Source organism: Theropithecus gelada, chromosome 15 (genome assembly GCF_003255815.1).
Source record: "Theropithecus gelada isolate Dixy chromosome 15, Tgel_1.0, whole genome shotgun sequence".
NCBI classification, from domain to species: domain Eukaryota; kingdom Metazoa; phylum Chordata; class Mammalia; order Primates; family Cercopithecidae; genus Theropithecus; species Theropithecus gelada.
The window spans coordinates 41,970,855-41,994,973 of NC_037683.1; the positions used below are offsets into that span (position 1 = coordinate 41,970,855).

The 24,119-nt window shown below is 47.7% G+C and overlaps 1 protein-coding gene across 1 annotated transcript in view; it reads right to left on the reverse strand.

Moving 5' to 3' along the window:
* Positions 1–24,119, reverse strand: part of COL15A1 (collagen type XV alpha 1 chain) — a 127,892-nt gene that overhangs the window by 17,309 nt on the left and 86,464 nt on the right. The window contains exons 17-31 of the mRNA XM_025360377.1: positions 19,835–19,870; positions 19,278–19,418; positions 19,014–19,082; positions 18,160–18,195; positions 17,966–18,049; positions 15,627–15,692; positions 13,804–13,839; positions 11,495–11,557; positions 8,992–9,060; positions 8,858–8,893; positions 5,811–5,864; positions 5,650–5,709; positions 4,129–4,197; positions 3,994–4,035; positions 1,445–1,490 (exon numbers count right to left, since the gene is read on the reverse strand). Coding sequence (XP_025216162.1) covers positions 1,445–1,490; positions 3,994–4,035; positions 4,129–4,197; positions 5,650–5,709; positions 5,811–5,864; positions 8,858–8,893; positions 8,992–9,060; positions 11,495–11,557; positions 13,804–13,839; positions 15,627–15,692; positions 17,966–18,049; positions 18,160–18,195; positions 19,014–19,082; positions 19,278–19,418; positions 19,835–19,870 — 907 coding nt within the window. The remainder of the gene's footprint in view (positions 1–1,444; positions 1,491–3,993; positions 4,036–4,128; positions 4,198–5,649; positions 5,710–5,810; positions 5,865–8,857; positions 8,894–8,991; positions 9,061–11,494; positions 11,558–13,803; positions 13,840–15,626; positions 15,693–17,965; positions 18,050–18,159; positions 18,196–19,013; positions 19,083–19,277; positions 19,419–19,834; positions 19,871–24,119) is intronic.

Sequence of the window (24,119 nt, forward strand, 5' to 3'; positions counted from 1 at the left end):
TTCCTCATTCCCAAGAGGTGTGGCAGATCAACCCGCCAATGCTCTTGAGCCTAGAGATGGGGCCACAAAGTGTAGATGAGGGTAGGGGCTCAGGCTTTCTCAATGAAGGGGAGGGAATATGAGCATCACAGTCATGATGGTGTCAGCAGGGGGTCAGTAGGGAGCAGCAACTACATCTATCAAGGCCTCTCCAACCCTGGGAATGCTGTGTGAGACCCATGACCTGGGCAGTGGGGCCCATGGGGCCTCCCTCACCCACACTGAGCCCACAGACAGCAGTGATCAGAAGAGCAGACAGCAAGTGCACAAGCACCGACTGGAGCAATAGTGGCTGCACACAGTAAGCAGGATGATTGCCCACTAGGAGCTGTCACATCCAGAAAGATCTGTTCCCTCCCCCTCCTTCCAGGGGAGGCTCACAGGGAAGAGAAACAGTTGGAGATCTGAGAAAACAAATCTGGCTCCATCCCCTGCTCCCTAAAGTCCAACTTGCACCAGGGGAAAGGGGTGCCTTGAACTGAATCTAAGCATAGATTTTAGAAACAGGCTGGGCTTGGTAGGCAGAAGTGACAGAAAAACCATGGGGTCAGATAACATCAGGGAGACCACCACCTGGTGGGCTGGGGTGACGCAGCCAAGCTGAAGGTGAATATTGAAGAAAAAAGATCTTCCCCTATTTAAGCCCCAAGTGGCATGACAGGGTGTGTGGGACAGGGGCACCAGAGTGACTGCTCACCTTCAGGCCCCGTCCCCTGGCCTGTCCCTCTCTGATGTGCCATAGCAAAGCTCCTGCATGTGGCTATGAACATGCTGACATTTACTAATGAAACCCTCTGAGCCAGCATTTCTCACACTTTGCTGTGCACACGCCTCACCTGGGAGATGGTTAAAACACGGGTTCTGATTCAGCAGGTCTAGGGTGGGGCCTGAAGTCCTGCATTTCTAACAAGCTCCCAGAAGATGCTTACAAAGTTGCATGGACACTGAGGCAAGGGTCTCCTGAGCTCCCACGGCCCTTCCCTGATCAGCTCTTGGCATACTGCACTTAATTGTTTTTAAAATAGTTTCACTTATCAGGTTCCAAGAGCCTGAGAGGCAGGAACAGTGCTTCCCAGGCTCTTGGAATCTCTCTCAGCCCAGTGTGGATCATACCAAGTAAGGAACAGGCATCAGTGAATGTTTTATGAATAAATGAACAATTGAAAGAACAGAGTGCTTGTTGCCAACTAGGAGGCTCAGCGAAGATAAGCAGAATAGACATGTGTGACCAAACCAAAGAGAGGTGCACAGCCCCACAGCCTTGGCTCAGCTGCCACCTCCAACCCTACAGCATCCAGTTAGACCTTCCTGACCACCTAGTCTGCGCCCAGCACTGGGCAAAGAAAAACCACCTTCCTCAAGGAGATGGCCCAGAGAAACAAATGATGAAGAAGGGAGTGTATACCGTGAAAGGTGATGAGCTCTGGACTCCCAGGATGAGCAGTATCAACCTGGAAAGAGAAGAAGTCCAGGTCAGGCACTGCAAGCTCTGCTGTGGTGTTTGCAGACACAGGCAGCCACTGTCCCGGGGGCATGTGACAAAAGAGGCAATGCCACAGAGCCAGGCCTTCCTTTGGCTCTGGAGTCCCCCAAAGCCCCGAATCCCCAGCAGTTCTCAATGCACAGACATCCCAGGCTTTCAGCTGGGAGACCCATGATGTAGTTGGGCTGGGGAGACAGAGCTGAGACCTACTGGCCAAAAAACTCAGTCGTAGGGAAGCCCAAAGCTTTAAGACAACAAATTGTGGCAGTGTTGGTTTGGCCAACTATGAGCATTCTTGTCGTCCTTTCTTATCACTTGGGATTGATTCATATATGAGATCAAGCATCCGAGCAAGTGACATGCCCAGCCGTGAAGCTGGGTCAGCCATTAGCTTTGCTATTGCACCTAATCAAAGATGAGCGTCATGAGCAGGTAATTAGCAAAGGGGGTTATCATTAGATTGGGAGTGGCTATTCTGGACTCCTCATTAGGTTCCAGGGGTCTAGAGTCCAAGCTGTTCTGGATAATATTCCTTCCCAGTTTTCCCCAGATTCCTGCATTTCCTTCTCTGTTAAGACAAGGCCACTTGTAACCTGGCTTCTTCCCAGCTGATGTGTGGAATCAAAGTCATCCGTCTGGTGCCAAAATCCTTCTATGCTTAGGGTGGAGGGTCACAAGCTGCTCAGGGGCCACCAAGAAAAGATGGGAGTAGGGAGGAAATATTCCATTAAAAACATTTATAAGTTAAGGATGAAGTTTGCAGCTCCAAGCTGTTATCTTACAGGCTATGCTGATAAAGTTTCTCCACTACAGACATGAGCTGTAAATGATTCGGGTGTTGGAAGGAGCTGAAACTATAAGGGGTTCACGAAATGCTGACTGTAAGAGGAAGCATTTCTGTCTCAAAATGCCCATTTTGAGAGTTGGACAAGAAATTTCCATGACCCAGCTCCTATAGTATCTAGCCAGGCAATATGAAGTAAACAATCTTACTAAAAATGCTTTGAGCCTATCTTTTCCTTCTTTTAGGTATCCCATGACCCCCAAAGACCATGGTTACTGCAAGAGTTCCTGGAGCAGATCATGATCATTGCAGTAGTATTTTTATAGCACTCTAAAATTTGTCAAGTGCTGTTCTGTGGCTGGCTCATTTGAGGCCTGAAATCATGTTAGTTGGGAGGGGCTTCGGCACTAACTCACTGTGTGACCTGGAGCCAGCCCTTTGCTTCTCTGGGCTGGGTCTCTCCTGTGTGATAAGGAGGTGGGATGCAGCGACTGCCCAGGAAGGTCACTCCAGCACTGATATTTTATGTTTCTCTTCAGGCCATGGATATAAACACATACTGGGTTGCTGTTGTCTCCATGTAGAGCCTGGAGCCCCTTAGTCACCTGACATAGGTAGGTCCTGCCCTCTAGGCCAGAGTTCCCAGGCCCTGTGCTGCAGACTTGGATGCCTCAGTGTGTAGACTTAGCCAGATGTCTGGGCAAATATGCAGCCAAACTGTGTCATTTTGTAGCCTCTGACCCAAGTCTTAGCATCACCTCCAACAGGGATCAATTATGAACTCACGTCAAAGAATATTTCTAAATTGTAATTTGCAAGCTCCTAAGAGCGGAGGCCACACCCGTCTAGTTCACCCTTGTGTCCCCAGGGCCTACCTGGGGTAGTACTTGGTACTGCATAAGTGCTCAATAAATATTTGTTGAATGAATGAGAGAATGATTATGTATGGTTCTGTGACTAATGCCTGTGCACAAGGCCCACCCTCCCCTCTGGGTTTTCTCACAGAAATCTGACTCTCTTCCTATGGGTAAAACATCAGGGACAGAGCAGCTCAATAGTTGGGGGGCCGGGCAAGTGCCTGACTCCTCAGAATCCCAGTGTCTGCACCTGCTGCCTGGTGGTTAGGAGACTTGAGTTACAGTCCCAGCTCAGTCAAGTCCTATGACCTTGGACAAGCCAGTGAGCTTCTCTGAGTCACAGTTCGTTTCCTTATTATAAAGTGGGAGAGAGAAGCCCTGCCTGTCAGTGTTGTGCGCTGTGCAGTGACGTGATCATTGGGAAAGGGCAATATAGTTAGTTACAGATTTTAGCCCAAAGTTCCCAATGCAAAGACCATGGGTTGGCATGGCTTGTTTTCTCATCTATGTTTTCTAAGGGGTCTATTTTTCCCAATTTTATACTACTCCAAGCATGAAGCTAATATGATCGCAATAACAAAAGACACTGCTTTTTAGATGGTATGAAAAGAAGCACCTTACCGTGTGTGCACCCTTAGAAGATCCAGTATGTTTCACTGCCACAATCTGTTATCTAAAAGCTTCTAGTCACTTGAGGGTCTACACTTAGGGGACAGAAGACATTCAAGAGGACATTTGAGGATAGAAAGGGCCCAAGACAAAGACTGATTTTTTCTCTGAGTTGCTATGTATTGCAAAGCCTGCTCTTTAAGGCGGTGATTGCTACTTACTGGCATTTTGCAGTGTGGTCGGATGGGTATTGGGAAAATGGCCTGTGGGTAACGAGAACGAGAGGTGAGGTCACCAGGACACCTGACTCCAGCTTAGACCAATCAGGAAGGTCTTCCCACCCCATGCCAACTTACTCCTTTGATGTTAATCACAGCTCCAGGTGGCCCAGGGGGGCCTGGAGGGCCAGGTAAGCCAGGTGGGCCCTGAAGGAAGAAAAAAAGGCCATTCCATTAGTTCAGGTTGTTGTGAGTGCAGGGGCAGCTGCAGGACATTTCCTCCAGAGGAAGAAAAGGAGGGTCCACTGAAGCCAACCAACTTCTCTCTCAGGTTGCCCAGGGAGCCACAGAGCACTTGTATGTCCCTGTCCTCCCTGTATCTTCACAACAAACCATAGGGAGGATGACAGAGCAACAAGTATTGTCTCTGGTTAACACATGCAGCTAATGAGCCTCAGAGAGGGGAGGTGACCTGCTCAAGACCACACAGCAGCTTACAGCAGAACGAGATTGCAACTCAGATTCTGACTCCCAGTTGATACTGAGCCTAAGGCCTCCCTATCAGTGCATTCCCAGTATAGGAGTGGAAATGGACTGTGCGGGTCCCTCATGTGATATATTGCCAGAGGGAATGTGTCTCAGAAATGCAAGCATAAATGCAAAACTCTTTTTAGATAGTTTTTTCAAAGTGAGGCCAGCTTGGCCTTAATACCATGCAACAGTTTCTCCTCTAAGCCTAGACGCAGGAGCTTGCAGCAGGAGAGGTGCGGCTCTGAGGGCAGGCATGAAGAGTTTAGCCCATGTGGAAGGTGTATTGATGACTCTAAATGAAGGCATCAGTATCTGGTTTACCTTCCAGTTCCAGTTGGCTTGGTGAGTGAGAGTCAACCCCTAATGCTTCAGGAAAATAGTATTTCTGGATTTCTGGGCATACAAAGCAGAAGCAGTGTAGCACAAACCGAAGCAGCAATAGACTTAGAGCTGTGTTTACATCTCGGTTTGGGGATTATTAGCTGGGTCACCTTGGCTGGGTGCCTTGACTTCTATAGGCCCCAGTATCCTCTTATGTAAAACAAGACCCCTGCATAGTGTCTCATGCAATGGTTATCAGCAAGACTAAATGAGAAACTCTCCTTAAAATCACTTTGCACAGTGTCTGGTACATAGCAGCTGCTGAATAAACATTGGCTTTTTTCTCCTAGACCAGGGTCCCTGCTGCTGCCCAGTGTTTGCTAACCTGGGAGGCCCCACTTAAGTAGCCAATCTGCCTTTGATACTGACTTCCAGCACTCACTGAGCCCCTAGTGACGTGAGTGAACCCTGGGACTGTGTAAAGGAGGGGAGAGGTGACATTACTGTAGAATTAGAGGCCCTGGGGTTTGGAACCACATTTTCTGAGCATGACCAGATCCCTTTCTCCCCTACTCCCTCTGAGTCCTACATAAGGAAGTCTACTCTCCACTGAGGTGTTTTAGGTGGCAGGACCCTCCTGAGAGGGAGCTGAAGGACAGGACTGGGTGGGAGGACCTTTGGCAGTGGCAATGAAGGAATAAGAACAACATTCCTGAATATTCAGTCCACAGGCCCTGCTCTGTGGACCCCACACTCTCTCACCCTCTCTGGACACCAACCTCTGGCTCCATCCTCAGGATGACTCACCTGCATAATGACCCCTGGATCTCCTTTGGCACCCTTGAGGCCATTCAGTCCTGGGCGACCCTGGAACCCACAGCAGACACCTTAGTAAACCCTCCGCCCACAGACCAGCCTGGCCCATGTGTCCTCCCCCTCCAGCCTGTCCAATGAACGCTGATACCTACAGGTCGTCCGGGGAGACCAAATTCTCCTTTATGTCCTGGTGGTCCTTTGGGCCCCTAGAGGCAAAACAAATGCCAGATTAGAAAAGAACAGAAAGTCTGGGTTCAGGGAAATGAGGGGTGCAAGCCGGCTTTTGCAGGCAGTGGTGACGATGATCCACCGACAGGAGAAAGAAGGGCAGGGAGCCAGGTCGAAGCCCCCTCCCGCAGCCTCTTTGTCTCCAGCCTCTCCGCTCTCGGCTAGAAGCACCTGCTCAACCCACTCCATCGCCTGCTTTCCTGCAGGCTCCAGTCCACCCCAGACTCTGGACCCAACCTCTTGCAGTCAGGGCTAACTAAGGAGCAAGAGGTCAGTAGCTCAGGGCCTCAACTCCCCGGTAGCCAGGCGCTAGGCCAGCCCAGAACATGAATCTCTGCCCTAGGTCTTATGTCCCAGGGCTTACCGCATCCCGCATTCTGAATAATACAACCTTGCCTCGCCCACCAGGCCAGCCTGGCCTGATAACCCGCTCTAGGATTTGGTTCCTTCCTTGCTCTAACTTGCCCCTAGGAACCAGAGTCTTGGTCTGACACCCCAGTCCTCCAGCTGAGTTCCTGACCATGGGCCCTATTTCAGTGCTGGCTTTCCAGGACCACAGGCCTCTAGAGCCACTGTTCTGTTGCAATCTTCAGGAACCCTCCTGCCTTCTAGTGTCTGGGATGCAAACCACTTGGTTGACAACACCATTGATGATATACCTCTTCCTAGAACACATTCTACCCTCGGTCTGTGCCTTTCCAACCCTGCAGCTGGGTCTGCTGTGTCTCCCAGAGGAATGACTGGTTTAAGCCTGGCGCACTCCAAGTTCCTTTTCCTCCTACCATTAACATACATAACCATGATCTGAAAAATGGCAAATAAAAACTGAGTTGAAACAGGGTCAGTAGGTAAAGTACCTAGTCTATATTACTCTTAGGGAAAGAAAAGCAAAGCCAGATGGGGTTGACAGGGCACAGGCCACTTGGTTGGTATGTTCTAGTGCAACACTTCCTGATATGGTTTGCCTTTGTGTGCCCACCCAAATCTCATCTTGAATTGTAATTCCATAACCCCCGCATGTCATGGGAGGGACCTGGTGGGAGGTCATTGAATCATGGAGGCAGTTAAACCCTGCTGTTCTCATGACAGTGAATGAGTTCTCCCTAGATCTGATGGTTTTATAGGTGTCTGGTGTTTCCCCTGCTGGCACTCATTCTCTCTCCTGCTGCCCTGTGAAGAGATGCCTCCCACCATGATTGTAAGTTTCCTGAGGACTCCTAGGCATGTGGTACTATGAGTCAATTAAACTTCTTTTCTTTATAAATTATCCAGTCTCGGTATTTCTTTATAGCAGCGTGAGAATGGACTAATACACTTCCCAAACATCAATGTGCATTAAGAATCACCTGGATCTTGTTAAAAATGCAGATCCAGTATGTCTTGGGTGGGGCCCGAGGTTCTACAGTTCTAAGAAGTTCCCAAGTGATGTCAGTGATGCTGGTGCATGGTCTACACTTTGTGTAAGAGGACACCAGTGAATTTGAGGAGTTATAAGCTACACTGGTCACTAAGGCCACAGCTAGCCCATACAGCACCTTCATGCAAATTAGAAGAAGGTGCCACTTACTGCCTGTTTGGCAAGCTGTGCCCAAGCTGGGCTTCAGGAGGAACCACTGCCATGGCATCTGCAGCAGCCTGCTGGCCCCCACCACTAACTATTGTATTTTCCACAGTATTGGAGGTTAGTAGGTGGTTAACCAGTAGTTAACACAAGAATCTCTCAGTCTGTCTTAGCTACTTGACTTTCGGTGCCCACTCTTCCTGACTTCGGGAACCAAAGGCCTCAGAAGGTCTTTTGAAGAATTCACCTCAAAAGTTACAGGCCATTCTTCAAGGATACAAGTCTGTTACAGAAATGTGAGGTCCTTTCTCCCCACAACTGAGATCCAGCTTCAACCAAATAAAACTGTAGACAATTCTGCAGCCCAAAATGTTTCAAATGTTCAGTGTTTCAAATATTCATTAGAGGCAGTGAGGTTCATTTGAGAAGAGACTGGACCTAGAGCCTGACAGGCTGGCCTCAAATCCCCACTCTGCCACTTACAAGCTGTGTCACATGGGCAGATTACTTAACCTCTTTGAGCCTGAGTTTCCCCCTCTATAAAATGGGGATTCTGAGAGTCACTTCCTGGGGTTGTGAAGATGAAATAAGATGGCCTATGTGAAGCATCAATACAGTCTGACCCAGAGAGAATGTTCTACACAGGGAAGGAAGTTTAGGGTTCACCTTTGGAGAAACAGGGAGAGCTGCTCAGAAGCCCAAATGGGTTATAGATTCCCAGAGCCATAAGGCCAGAAGGGCCCTAATACCATTTAGTACTAATTCAATCCCTTCAATGTGCAGATGGGAAAACAGGAGCCCAGAGAGAGAGGAGGGCTTGCACAAGGTCTCACAGCAAATGAGTGGCATATTCACAACCAAAATCAAAAATCCCAGAGAGGTTTTGTGGGGTTCCTTTGAGGGTTTCCTGGGAAATTGGTCATCTTCAGCTGGCAAGTTCTGTGGTATAACTGCAAGTGCACCTCTCCTTCCTGGACACACAGCTAAACTACACTCTGAGGCCACAGGCCTCTGAGTTTTGGCTTATGGAATGTGCCAGAAGTGATGTTTATTATCTTCCACAATCTCTTCCCCCTCCCCAACTTCAGCCTGCCAGCTCCTGTGCGACCTTGAATCCACAAGATGGCAGAGTCACAGAATGGAAGCATCCTGGGTCCCTGAGTCACTTCTTGGAGGAGAGATGCCAAGCTGAGAACCACCACAGTGGACTTTGCAAGAGCGAGAAATAAGCTGCTGTTGTGTTAAATCACTGAAAAGTTTATTTAATTGTAGTTAGCCTTACCCTAGTATATGCACACTTTGCCACATCTTTGCATTTTCATAACTGGGATGACTAAATCTAACCAAATCAAAGTATGAAAAATGCTTCAAATCCCAGTCCAGATCCAGCTGAGAGATGCTCTGGCTTACCATTGGTCCTGGGGCTCCGTGCATTCCCGGTTCACCCTAAAACAGGAAGAGATGTACTTGTCACTGTTTGGAACAGAAACAAAGATGGGAAGCTGGGGCAGATATGTGCCTGTAGGGTCTGGTGACATAATTACCTTTTTCCCCATCAGCCTTTCCAGAGGAATGTCCCCTGTCAGGATGGCACCTGGCTCTCCCTTCTCGCCCTGTAATTCAGAAAACATCTTGATGAAGTCAGGACTCCTCCTTGACACCTTGTCCAGAGAGCTTTGTACAGAGACTCCTCCTTGCCACCTTGTACAGAGTCCTCTCAGTCCTACAGCCATGATTTATTTATCTTGCCTTCATCCTACTTGAAACCCCACTGCTCCAAAATTACCTCTTGCTAGAGTATTGCAACAGTCTCCTAAATGAATGCATGTTCTCTCAGCCATTCCCTCTATGTACCATCAGAGTTACTGTCCTACGGCACAGGACAGTCCTGTCTTCCATGTCCCTTCAGGGCTCCCACTGATAACAGATTTGCATCCTTACTCTCAACCCTCCAGGATCCAGCCTCAGTGTGGTCCTGTCTATCTCCTGCCACATGGTGCCCTCAAGGAACCTCTGGCTCCCAATGTATTTGATAGCTTGCTTTCCTAGCAACTCAACCTGAGATCTGTTCCCACCAAGAATACTTATTCTTGTTAAAACACTTGAAATTAGGAAAGAGATGAAGGTATAAAAACTAGAGGCCTCTGTCAACATGGAGGCCTTGTGTCTCCACGTGTAACATTGCATCCAAACTCTAAGCTCCTGTGCAAACACTTAGTTAGGCAAAGCTATCTCAGATATTGGGAAATGGGTGATGGGTAGACTGGTGGCAAGAACACAGGATCCTGCCCCCAATCCTGTCCTCAGCAGAGCCATCTACTACGCTAGAGGCTGCTGAGAAGATACTTGTCCAGAGAACAAGGCCAGATGCAGAAACCTTCTATCTGACTCTGAGGCTTTGGCCCTAAACTTCAATGCTGGCCCCTGGGGAGCAGGGCTGAGCCACACAGAAGTCTCCTTTTAATGGGGCTGGGAGTAGCTAGGACAGTGGCATCAAAGCAAGCAGAGCAGCCTCTTTCTTCCATCCCTCTAAGCCCACACCTGGTATTTAGATCTTACCACTCCGCTGGTGAGGAAAGGTAGTCCTGAGCACGCCAGCAGGGAGAAGAAGCAAGCACAAAAGCATTAGAGGCAGAGTGAGAGAAAGCGTGTTTGCTGCAATGGCCGGAGCAGAGCCGCCTGGCTGCCTGTGCCAGTCATTCAAGGTGGCAGGAGGTTAGGGTGCAGATGTCACATCCGTCCCTCCAGATCCATCTGACCTCACCACATAGGAAACAGAGTGTTTAAAGCAAGAGGTGCTCTTGCTTCACTGGGCCTCCTCCCAAGCCTGAGCTGGCCAGCCCTGGTCCATCTCCACAGGCCTGTGGCAGCAAAAGCATCCCAAGACACATTCCCATGTGATGCCAAACCTTCACCCAGCATACCGAGCCCTCCATGCCCTGGAGCAGTGGCCCACTAGATATTGGAGGCCCTCTCCTCCTTGGAGATCATTATAGAATGGTGGGGGTAGAGAAGAATGAGAGGAGCTTAAGTTCCCCCCTCCCGGAAAGCACACCCACCCTCCTTGACTCCCCATGGCAGGCTCAGGGGGTTGCACAGTGCTCCCACTGGCTTTGCACAGAGCTCCATTCCAGCTGTAAACATGTGCTCTGTTAGCTCTTTGCATAGCTCTTCCTCATCTTATTTCTGTATCCCTAGTGCCTAGCACAGGAAACTGCCTGGCACACGGCAGGGGTCAGTGGATGAAAGATGGATGAGTGTATACATGGACGGATGAATACATTAATCTGTTTATGGACGTCACTCTCCCCCTTATCTATAAAAACCAACTGGAAAGTTAATTCTAAGAGGCAACCACAAAAGAATACAAGCACAACAATAGGTTTGGTACCCTGGGAGTTCTCAGGAAGTTTTCTGTGTGCTAAATATTTATTCCAGAGATTCTGGAGCAAGACTGTTGTTCAACTGCAGAATGCCCAACTTATAACTTATAAATATTAACATTTGTTCTATTCATTAATTATACATGCTTCTGCCCACAAGTGTATTCAGTACCATTTGTATACCAGGCCCCATATTAGTATTGGAGCTATGAAAAAGAAGCTGGCAGGATGCCTGCCCTCAGGCAGTGCATGTTCTAATGGGATGCCCAGCAGGTGATTAGACAAAGCACAGTGTGTGTGAGAACAAAAGAGTGTTGAGTTGAGTTCTCTTTCCAAATTATGATAAAAATCAATTTCACTACCCACTTCGTACCTTCTCGTCTCATAGAGAACCTGGAGATTAAAACTGTTAACAGTGGGACAGTGACTGCTAGTAAGTATGGGGTTTCTTTCTGGCATGATGAAAATGTTCTAGAATTACCGAGTAGTTCAGGAGGTTGTACAACCTTATGAGCCCGCCAAAAATCACTGAATTGTATAATTTAAAGGGGTGAATTTTATGGTATGTGAATTTTATCTCAAAGAAGAGAAAAGTTAATAGCTACTTTCAGCCAATCTGAAATATTTAGCAAATTCCAAAGCCAGACACATGGGCCCCTCTTACCTGTTCTCCTTTTAGTCCTGGAAAGCCAGGCAAACCAGTGTCACCTTTTGGTCCTCTAGGGCCCTGGAAGGAATTGTTATATAGTATTTGGTTGTTTGTTAAGATTAAAATGCATAAATCAATCAGAAATATATATATTTTTTCCAAACAGTAGAATAGACACTGCCATCCCCCAGGCAGGTGGAAGTCAGGATTATCTATGACATTTTCTTAACCTTAAGTGGTCCAGAAATTGTGGTCTGGTAGAAAGAAGATAGCACTGAGTGTTGAGGCTTCACACTTCTTTAAACATTGGTTTCCTCCAACTGGGTACTACTGACCCAGTCCATCATCTGGGCCTGTTGCCTCTGCTTGCCCCCGGCTCCTCCAGGCCACCTTGCAGCCCGCCTCCTCCACTATTCCCTTCCACGACTCCCACCCCTTCTCTGGATCCCCACTACCTATGAGATGGGACACAGGTACCTTAGCCTGGCACCCCAGCCCATCCCAGCCAGGCATCAATATCTCATCTCCCACACCATCAGGTTGACTCCTTTCCTGCAGCCTCTCTGCACTCCCCCATTGCCTCTGCACCAGCACTCATGCCATCCCCCCATAGGAATGCCCACCCACCCCTCTGCAGAGCCAAATCCACACACGCAGCCAGAGGCAACCTCTTCTCAACTCCAACAGACACTGAATGCCTGTGACAATGACTCACACAGCCACATTTGCTTCAAAAAGGCATTTCAACACTTTCTTGCTATTTTAACTTTTCACAAGTTCCTGTCTTGTCTGGATGAAAGAGTGAATTACCCATTACAGCAGTGGCTTTCAACTCTTTGTTATTATTGTTTAGCAGTGAAACTCCTTTCTTTCCTTTTTTTTCGCCAAATAAAGTCTTAAATGAAAGCCTAATATATACAAATATGTCCAGTGAAGCTTCCCTTATTGCAGGTCAGTGGCCTGGTATATGCCTATTTGGCCCCCTCCCTACTCCCTGCAGTGGAGGTCCTGGACTCCCTCAGGAACACAGGACCACTCATTTAGAGGAGAATGTGCTCTGAAACGTGCCCCAGGTCTTGGAGCAGCCAAGCCAGGGCTGGAGCTCAGGGGTTTGGCCTTTCCTTCTGCTAACCAAGAGTCATGGTCACAGTCATGGCCATGGTCGCCATTCTCTCTTTTGTTTTTTAATGTCTAGTTAGCAGTATTTTTAGTGTTATCATATGATACGTGCCTTTAGAAAATGTAAAAAGTTCAGAAAATCAGCCAGGCTTAGTGGCTCATGCTTGTAATTCCAGCACTTTGGGAGGCTGAGGCAGATGGATTGTTTGAGCTCAGGAGTTTCAGACCAGCCTGGGCAACATGGTAAATCCCCATGTCTATCAAAAATACAAAAAATTAGCCAGGCATGGTGGCACATGACTGTAGTCCCAGCTGCTTGGGAGGCTGAGGTGGGAGGATCACTTGAGCTTGGGGGGCAGAGGTTGCAGTGAGCCACTGCACTCCAGCCTGGATGACCAGAGTGAGGACCCGTCTCAAAATAAATAAATAAGTAAATAAATAAATAAAACATTCAGAAAATTATAAAGAAATAGAAAAGGAGGCCACTGATCATTCCACCATCAAGAACAAATTTCTATTACATTTGTGATACATTTCCTTCATTCATCCAGAAGCAGTGCATGTCACGCATTGGCATTAGGCCTTTCAGAGCTGCAGTGCTTTGGAGAAATCACCCAGGTCCCACACTGAAGCCACGTCTTACTTTTAGACAGGCTCAAACTTTTAGACAAAACTAATCTCTTTCCACACAGAAGCATGTTTTCACCTTCCATGGTGAAAGCCCCATAGTGGTGCACACAGATGATTATTTATTAGATGTCTAGTCCATGGTTCCCTCCTTTGCACCCCCTCCATCGCCATCATCCTCTCTCTTTAGGGATTTATCTACTTGAAATACTTGACTCGTCCACTTTCATTCATAGCAAGCCAACTGCTGTTTCAGGTTTCGATTGGTCCTGGATAGAGAGAGATAAGTAAAACCCAACCCTCCACAAGTTGTTCACAGGATGGTCAAGAAAAAAAAAGGCAAGGGCACAAATAACTGTTATTTAAGGCAGAAAAGAACCACAGGAGTGGTGACAATAAAGCCTTATGGGACTTAAAGAAGGGGACACTTCCAGGTGGGAGCACCAAGAAAAAGTTAACGAACAAGATGCCACTGGAGCTCAGTCATGCAGACATGGAGGAAATGTCATTCCACGTGGAAGGAACAGAATGATCGCTGCCACGGGGCACAGATAGAAGAGGGCGAGGGTCGTACTTACCGGAAATCCTGGCAGCCCAGGCAACCCGTCCGGCCCCTGTGACATGCCAAAGACAGAGCACGCTGGATTAGGAGCAGCATTTCCAGAGTCAGCAGGACCCCCTCCCTCCCAGCCCCTTCCAAAGGCCTCAGCATGCTCCCACAGCTAGGAAGACAGATTGACACAGCATTAGGGATGAAGGGGCCCTGTGAGGGTCTGGATTTGCCAAGGGGAGGACAGCGACTGGAAAGAAAGCAAGGAAAAGAGAGAAGGGGTGGAGGCATGGTAATGCAGGCAGACAAGGCCCAGGGACTGTGAGGACAGGGATGCCCAATCTCTGGTTTTAGTCTGTCTGTGTTTTGCTTCAGTATCCACCCACCTAATACCCGAAACCTCCAATAGCTTGGGGAAAACAAAGACCTCTTGGGAAGAAACTTTCACGTGTTATCTGGTTTGCTCTAGGGTTTCATTATTGAGGTATTTTGGATTATTTGTTTTCATGGAAATCAAATGGATGCAGTACAGAGGAGACAGGAAGATAGCTCACAATGAGAGGTCACTCAGCAGGGGAGAAACCTGGTGCCAGAAGAGTCTGCAGATATTTGCAGGAATCTTGGGGCAGCACTAGATTTTCCCCTGGATGAATGGGCTTCAGGGCAACCTCACGGGGATCTGCAGGAGAGGCTGGGACATCTGCATTGCACAGCTGTGAAGGTATAAACCTGTCTCCACAATGACTTGCACAGAGCGTCACCGTGTGCTAAGCAGTTTCACATCCCTCATTTCTTACAAGTTGCCTCAAAGGCTGGTGAAGTGTCATCAGAGAAGAGAATCAGGGGCTTAGAGTGGTGTGTGGAGAAGATGGGGCTGGAACCCCAAGGCTCCCAAAGCCAGAGCTCCTTCCTTTCCCTGCTGCTGACCAGCAGATGCTGGGAGATGCAATGAGGATTTATTCTACAGGCTGTAGGAGGAAGCTTCCTTCGTCTAAGGGCCATTGTGCCATGAGTCAACTCTGCCAACATGCAGAAATAATGCATATTTCGGGTTTTTTGTTTGTTTGTTTTGAGACAGAGTCTCGCTGTCACCCAGGCTGGGGTGCCGTGGTACAATATTGGCTCACTGCAACTCCCGCCTGCCAGGTTCAAGTGATTCTCGTGCCCCAGCCTCCCGAGTAGCTAGGATTATAGGCACACGCCACCACGCCCAGCTAATTGTTGTATTTTTAGTAGAGACAGGGTTTCAACATGTTGGCCAGGCTGGTCTCAAACTCCTGATCTCGTGATCTGCCTGCCTCAGCCTCCCAAAGTGCTGGGATTACAGGCGTGAGCCACCACGTCTGGCCAAAAATAATGTATGTTTCTTACACACATTATAGCCCCATTTTAGAGATCTGGAAATTAACACACAGATAATTTCCAGATTTCTAAAATGGGGCTATAAAGACTAGAATGAGTCCATTTCCTCCTCACGCTCCAGTTTCCCTTGAGCACAAGGAAAGATGTCTCCAGGCTCCTCCTATTCTGTGAAATAAGATAATGTAAATAAAAGCAGGCCAAACGTGTGCAACAGACATTATTTGTTTGTTACTTGGCATTCTCTGATTTCCAGGACACATATTTCTGGTGCACAGGACTGGAAGCTTCCACTGCTTTGGACACAACTTTCCACATGATCAAATTAATGTGAAAGCAACTTTTCAAAAAGTGGAAAGCTTTCTTTCCATTCTATTTGATATATCCTAGCTCTGTGCTTCAGGAGCTAAAGGGATTCCAGAGCAACCCGACTTTGTTTCAACAGGGGCGTCTGGGGAAAAGCCACATTCTGAGGCAGCTGTAGATACCAACCGGAGGCCCCACCAGCTCAGGAATGTCCGAGAAATTCATGAATCCATGGGTGATATTGATCAAGGACTGAAAAGAGAAAAATCAGACAATGAGGACAAAGGATGGCATGTGTTCTGCCTTGTTCCTGGCAACAAAGCTTTAATTAAAGTCACCCAGCATAGCAGAACACCGCAGACACTGAGAACGCCCTCAGCCCACTGCCAAACACAGCTCTCCCGCCCCCTTCCTATAAAACAGCTCCCAGCCGCCTTCGCACTTTCCTCCTTTACTTAATTTTTACATCACACAATATCCGAATGTCTTCTCTTTTTAGAATTTAAACATATACATATTACATGCACCCACAGAAAACACAGTGTTGGGGTGTGTGTGTTTGTCCATGTGGTTATTTTACATAAATGGCATCAGGCTCTATTACTCCTCAACTTGCTTTTTTCACTCAGCCAGATTGTGTGGAGATCTTTCCATGTGGAATTTTGGAATATGGATATTTTTAGCTTTAAAAGACTGCCAAAGAGCCATCCAAAGGGGCCAATTTACACTTCCACCAGAAGTACACGAGATTACCTTTTTCCCCGCACACTTACACATATTTGATTTTTAAAAATCATGTTTGTTTTTTTTTCTTCTAACTTTAGTCATCCTTTTTCCAGTTATTTGGGGCTTGTCTTTCTGTGGTCTACCAGCATGATGTTATTTCTCTCTGAAGGGCCAGGATTTTTCATGATGTGATGTCTTAATGTCAAAAGGACACGATCTGGTCCCAGCCCACATTCCAGCCTTCTCTCCAATTTCCATCATTCTCCACACACGACCATACACACTATCTCCTGCCAGTCAGCTCCCTGGGCCTGGAGCACACACCACATTGTCCTACTCTCTGCTTTGGCTCAGGGCGTCCCTGCCACTAGAACTTTGGAAGTTCTAGCCTCCATGCCTACCTGGTAAACTCCTTCTCAGCTTTCCAGTCCCTGCTCAAAGATACTTCCTCCGGGAAGTCTTCCTTGATTCCTCATATCCCAAACAGTCTTTTCTCCCTTGTTCCCGTCTTTGTGTTTCTTTGCCTCTCAGTTACAGCTCTGTTACAGCCTTTCTCCTGACTTCACTGGAGGCTCCTTGAAGGTAGGAACTCTGTCTTACTTATCTGTATTTTTAATTTTTTTAATTAGAAACTTTTTTAATATCAGAGACAGGGTCTTGCTATGTTGCCCAGGCTGGTCTCGAGCTCTTGGGCTCAAGCAGTCCTCCTGCCTCAGTCTCTCAAAGTGCTGAGATTACAGGTGTGAGCCACTGCGCCTGGCCTTACTTATCTTTACACCCACAGAGCCTAGCATGGACCCGATGCAGAGTGCATGCTCATGAGTGCTTATGCCAGAGTATTTAAATAGGAATAGATAATTCAATGACACCCAACATTTCATCCAGCAAACACTGATTAAACCAGCACTATGAGGCCAGTGGTGGGGATACAAAGAAGAAAAAAAAAACCCCAGAGGGCACGTGGAGGAGTCAGACATGTAAATAGGCCATTGCTGTACCATGACGGGGGTTTGAAGGATGAAGTTACTGCCTTCCTTGTCGAGGAGAGTTGGGAAGAAGATGCTTTCCTCCATTTGTGTGGACATCTTCCCACGTGGGATTTTGGAGAATGGGTATTTTTAGCTTTAGTTTTAACAGACTATCAAAGAGCCATCTAAAGGTAGCACACAAAGATGTTTCCTGTGACATGAAAGATGTAATCCTTGGCTTCTCTTGGCTTCTGTACCCTCTCCATGGTGAGGTGGAGGGACCTTCCTGATGGGCAGTTTGGGAAGCATCAAGGGGCATGCCCAGCTCAGTCACACTTCTTTCCTTCAGATCTCCTTGCCTCTGGGAAGCACATCCATCAACCCATGGATAAGTCCGTCTGATTGGCGGGAACATGTGGCTCTCCCACTGGGTGAAGTCCCTCCACCTAACCTCCATCAGTAATCAAGGTGGTATCTGGGCCTACCTCCTCATCTTTGGCTTTATTTCTCAATGTGCTCTGCACTTGGCTGGGGAAGGCGTGCACTGCTTATCTGGGGCTTTTTCAAGACCCCAACATGTCTAATACTCCTAGCCTGTTTTTTCAATTGACCCCAAATGCTAATCAGAAGAGACAAATCTGGAAGCACCATGTGAGAGAACAGCGGAACTGGGGGAGGAACAGACAGGTGCTGGCAGGTGGAAGTTCTAACACCAGGCACTGGCTACATGCCCCCTGCATAGCTAGCAGCTCTGAAGTCATGGACAACCTTCTCTTCCCTTTGGCAAAGCTGGAAAATATGTAGACAAGCTCTGACCTGGATGATACTCACACTAGACAAGACCTCGATGCGCCCAGGTGGCCCTCTCGGCCCAGGAGGTCCCACAATACTGGCTCCATCCGTCCCCCTTTCTCCCTGGTCAAAGCAGCGAGAAGTGAGAAAAAATTCACTGTACAGGGATGATGCTCCTAGAACCAGGCGGGAAAGCCTTCCCGCCCCCACCTCTGTGATCTCTGTAATCTCACCTTGGGTCCCTGGTCTCCTTTCTCTCCTTTGGGACCCTGGAAAAATAAACAAACATAAATATTCTTCTAGTCACTTTGCTCACCTCCATCTAGCCTCTCATCTTGCTATCTCCTCCTAAGTTTTTATGCTTATTTTGTCTCAGGCAACGGGAACCAAGGATAAGCGAAAAATACCCCTTCTGGAGTCAGAAGGAAGCAACACCCCACAGAGTGAGAGAATCAGAGGCCCTCTCCCAGCACTGGGTGAGGGTCCTCTTGACCCTGAATCTTAGGGCCCTTTGCCTCTGGGGAATGAGGGAGGTCTGCTCATTCAGTCATGGGAGGGGCCGTGCTGCTCCTTCCTAGACTAAAAGGCTCAGCTCTGGGTCCCATTTAACAAAGAGAATGAAATCCAGGGGATTGGTCCTCCTGAGAGCCCGCATCACATCATGGTAGGAGATGGACAACACCTGCCAGGGGCTGGAGGCAGTAGGGAGGGGCACCTGTCAGGAGCGCAGGGCTTTGACCTGGGGCAAAGTGTGTACATTGAATGGCGCAAACGGAGGGAGGAATAAGTCGAGATGCTTAGTGGTAAGAGACTGAAGTGGGAGAGGGAGAGAGAGAAATAGATGAAGAGAGATAAAAATGATTTTCACGTTCTCTTTCCACATCATGTTTTCTGCAAAACTTCTACGCTGCTCCTCAAAGACACAAGCTGTAAAGAGCATCTCATTTCCCTATTGCACAGCTGGGGGCTGGAGGCATAGAGAAGGTGAGTTATTGAGAGTGGCAGAGCCGGGATGCAGCCCACAGCTTCCTCACTGTAGCGTGACAGTGTGACAACCCTCATAATGAAGGTTTCAGAGGTGACCTACGATTGCAGCCGTTGGTCTGGAGAGTTTAGGTTCACTCAATAGCTGGGTGCTTCCAGAGCCTTCGGTATCCTGGGGAACGAGCAAGAATGAGAATTTCAGGTCCAGTTCCTGAGCACCTACTTGTGCCAGGTGTGGTGTTGGAAGCTGGCAGCTCACAGGGGAATCTGCACAGCCTCTGCCCTGAAACCAGGGTTTAGCTAGCTGGTCTTTCCAGGAGCCCTTAGTACACATCATTTTTATAACCACAGAAAAGGGGAAAAGTACCTCGAATCCAAGTCCCATTGTGCATCCAGGGCCTGGGGGCCCAGGGGGTCCAGGAGGCCCTGGGGGTCCCATGGCCCCAGGGGGGCCAGCTTGTCCCTTTTTCCCCGGGGGTCCAGGTAAGCCTCTGTTGCCAGGGTCACCCTGTAGGAAAGAGGGCAGGCTGATTATCCAGCCCTGGGTTCACTCATGGAAGGAACAACACGCATGCCTGAATCAGAAAATCACTCTTTGAAGTTAATTAGGTTGATGAATTCTCCGATCGGTACTGCTTAATGGTACAGAAACAGCTGTCTTGTTAATTGACATTTCACTTGGAGATAAGCTGATGCACTCATCTGAATGCATTTGGAGGGAGGGGTGAGGAAGGAGAAAACATCGAAGGGTGTTTACTCCCCACCATCCCCAGCTGTTCTGCCTTCTCTGAGCAATTCCTTTGAGATGTGTTCCTCTCTGTTCCTTGACATTTATATGTTCAATATTCCAGACCAGCAGTCCAATTATAGTAAACTCAAAGAAAGGGAAGGAGGGAGAAGAAAGCTCTTTTTTTTTTGTTTTACCTTTTCACCAACTGAGCCATTAGGCCCTCTTGCTCCCTGAAAAAAACAAAAACAAAAACAAGGACCAATTAATGCATATCTCATTGGGTATGTTCTGAAGTCAATGCACAATTATGGGCTCTTAGGTAATAGGATATTAAAATAGGACTCCTTCTGTCTCAGACTTTTGGTGTCTCCAAACCAAATACATTACAATAGGGGCCAGTCTGTTGGGCAGGTCCCGCTGAAAGCTTGTGAAACCCAATTTTCAGCCATCAGCTCATCACCTACCTCAAGAGTAAACCAGAGAAGTTAAAGATTAACGAGGGAGAGATCATAGAAGACTTCGCTTGGAGAGCTCCCAGTGGACTGGAGTGGTCCCCTTCCCGTGACGGAGGTAGAGGGTACTTCACCCACTCTAAAGCGAGGGAAGGGGCTTCAAGATCTGAAATGTATCCCCTAGATTTTTGGAAATATGGGGGATGATGACTGGCTGTCTTCTGGAAAGAACTAAAGACCCAAAGCTGGCTGGAGTAGTCCCCAGAAGACGGAACCAGGGAGGAGGTTGCATGAGAGCAGATTGCATGGCCATGCCCAGTGGGGACCACACTACAGTTTCCCGGGGGTTAGATGCAGATCTCACAGAAAGGAGTCTGCTGTGAGCTCCAAGCAGAGGGGAGGACCAAAGGGCATGGGTGGTCATGAGTGGTCAGCTATGGGGACGCTGGCCTACATCAGAGGACTGCGGTAGGGGGGCCCCAGATGGAGAATCTCTGAGAAAACCACAAATGCAGCTGCAAGAGATGAAGTCAGCAATTGCATGGCCACACAGGAGATCCTGAGAGCGATGCTGATGTACCAGCCATCAAAGACTATGTCTTTCCCCCAGTCATTATTGTTTCTGGGCTACAGTCTCCTTCTTATATCAAATCCATGGAAATGTGAGAATGGATAGTTCTAAAATAGCCATGCTCAAAAATAAGATGGGGAGTGGCATTAGATCCAAAATAGAAATGGCAAAGGGAAAACAGGGAATTTGAAGACAGGGGCCTCAGCCATCAAGAGAAACCAAAGGGAGAAAAGTCTGCTGCAAAGCCGTGATGGAAGTCAGGTGCATGATGTGGCCCCTGGGCCCCAGAAGGGAGACAGGCTGAAATTCTGCAGGAAGCTAGCTGTCCAGCCCTGCCCATCTCCCCTCCCCTCCCACCCTCACTCCTGCCAAGGAGAAAATAGGGGTACCTTAATTTCAGAAAAATAAGAGTTGCTTATTGGGCCAAAGACATAGGGCAGAGCCCCAGATGACTAGGAAACTCTGTGAGGTCCAGGAGCACCCTACACACGGAAGGTGAGCCACTGAGGTGCCCTGCTTGATGGCACATCTTATTCCTTCCACCCCCTTCCTGAACCCTGCATGTCTCAGAAGGGGCTACTGCCTACCTCCCAACAGTCTGCACCAACAGAGGCAGAAAACAGGCTAAGGCAGGATCCCAATTTCACAAGTAAACACACAAGAGAGAAACACAAACATCTGAGGCAAGGCAACACTGTGAGAAACAACTAATTCAACTATAGAATTACATCCAAGGAAATGGAGTTAAGAAAACAATCCAATAGGACATTGAGTGTAAGACATACATTCTCACAGAGAAAAGGGAGGATAACATAGCCATGAAACAAAGACACACCATTATGAAATAAAAACAGTGGTTATGAAAAAGAACCAGTTAGAGATCTTGGAAATTATAAATAGAAAACTGTCGAAATACAGAACTCTGCAGAAGGACTGCATAACAGAATAGACCCACCTGAAGAGAGAATTAATACAGAGATCAGGCTACAGAATTCTCCCAGAAAGCAACATGAGAGGGTAAAAAGACCTAGACAGAATGACAAAGTAGTAAGAGAGACGGAAGCCACAATTGGAAGTTCCAACATTGGTTTAATTGGAGTGGCAGAGGAGAGAATAAAGAGATAGAAGGAATGCAGTGTTTAAATTTTCTGAAAAAACACAGAAGTCTCCAGATTAAAAGGCACCCCCCAAACCCCACCCCTCCCAAAAAAGTCCATAGAGTACCAAGAAGGATAAATGAAATAATACATTTAAAAAATAATTCACATTGGCCGGGCGCAGTGGCTCAGGCCTGTAATCCCAGCACTTTGGGATGCTGAGGCGGGTGGATCACAAGGTCAGGCGTTTGAGACCAGCCTGGCCAACATGGTGAAACCCCGTCTCTACTAAAAATACAAAAATTAGCTGGGTGTGGTGGTGTGCGTCTGTAATCCCAGGTACTCAGGAGGCTGAGGCAGGAGAATCGTTTGAACCTGGGAGAAGGAGGTTGCAGTGAGCCAAGATCGCACCACTGCGTGACTTTGTCTCAAAATAATAATAATAATGATAATAAATAAATAAATAAATAAAAATAAGAATCCACATTTAGTAACAATGCAGAGGAATTTTTAAACACCAAGAATAAAGAAAAATAAATCCCCAAATTTGCCAAAGAGAAAAATCAGACGACCTCCAATAGAGTGAGAATCAGAGTGAATCTGACTTTGTGTTGGCAACACTGGATGTTGGAAGATGATGGTGATCATCTTCAAATCATCAAGGGCAAATGACTTTCAACCCAGAATTCTATACTCAACCAAATGAGAAGAAAATAAAAACATTTAAAAAAATCCAGGGTCTCAGAAAATTTGCCATCTACAGACAGTCTGTGAAAATATGACTGGAGGACCTACTCTAACAAAAATAATTAAAGAGGAAATAGGACACAGGAGGCAATGAAAACTATATTCATATATTACTTTTATAATTAAAATTTAATTTTAATAAATGCTTGAAGTAGAGTTGCTCTGTCGCTCACCTACCAGCCCTAAGGCACTTCCACAAAGTCCCATGGCTCTGCCAGGGCACAGAAAAAAAGGGACTAAAGCAATCTGCAGGTTCCTTCCAGTTCTGAAACTCTGAGACTCTAGTTGAGTATGAGCCTAAGCAAAGCTCTCAGGGTAGATGAGAAAGATGAGGCCATGGTGTGTCCAGCAAAACTGCCTGCACACAACAGGTAACACCACGCAACAATCTCCCCCTTTCTCCTTCACAGACCTGGGCCCATGCCGTTTGCTTGGTAGCTGTGATAACCTTCCCCAGGGAACTGGCTGCTCCCATGGGTGAGGTTCGTGGATTTGCTAGGTGAGGGCTTCTGCCTGATGCTGGAGGAAGACAAATGCCTCATGTCTGGGAGCATGCGGGGGGCAAGGGAAAGGTCCCATCTCTTGCAGTGTTTTCCTATTGCGACACGCTACCCAGTTCTTGGCCTAGGAATGGGGATCACAGGGGCTGAGGGTGGGCTGGGCTTCCAGGTGAGGCACCAGGCTCTGGAGGCAGGCTCTGAGGCTGGACTGGCAAGGAATTTCTGTAATCGAAGCCCTCCATAAGGTCTCCCAGGGCAGCCTCATAGAACCTTGGTGCCTCTCTTGCAAAGGAGCCAGCAGGGACACTCTGGCCATTCTGGGGAGGTGGGAGGAGAAGGTGTGCTCGGTGAAGGAAGTGACAGTGACTGGGCTCTGTCACCTCCCTGCTGGCCAGCCTCACCAGGGGGAAACTAAGCGTGGCCTTCCACCTGCAGTGGAAACATGACTGCAATAACTGGATGCCCATTTTACTGCCTAACCCAGAGGCTGCAGTTGCTATGTCTGCTTCTCTTGGGTATGACTGGCTTGTTGCTGGCTGCCCATTGCAATCTGTCTTCAATGAAAGTGACAATCTTGTGCATCTTTTCAGTAACAAGTCAAACTACCATCAAGATTGTTGTGAAACAGAAACTAAAATAGCCTCCCTCTAAAAACCTTGTAGCTGCGTTGCCAGCTGATCTTGTTACAGAAAATTATGTCCATAAAGTGAAAAACTGAATTGTTTCAGTTGGCTTCCTCATTCCTTTCCAATCAAGAGTGCATCTTATAGAGTTTCAAAGGAAGTTCTAGAAGATATCATGGGCCTTGGTTTATGGTCTTAGATGATTTTATCTAGCTTAGACATGGTAAAAAGAGACTATTCAAATCCATTCCACTGACCCACAGATAAGATGGCCATCAGCTGGGACCATGAGTAGATTAACTTGTGGGTAGAAGAGCCCACCTTACTGGAATTTATGTGAACAGGCAGGGTGAAAAGGAGGAGCTCCAATGAACAGGCTGAGGGAAGGCTCCTATTCCCAAAATGGTGATGTTGGAGTTGTACATTATTTCTTAATGAGAGAATTTTTGTGCAGTGAGGGCATGCATGCAATCCTGGAATTCCAAATAG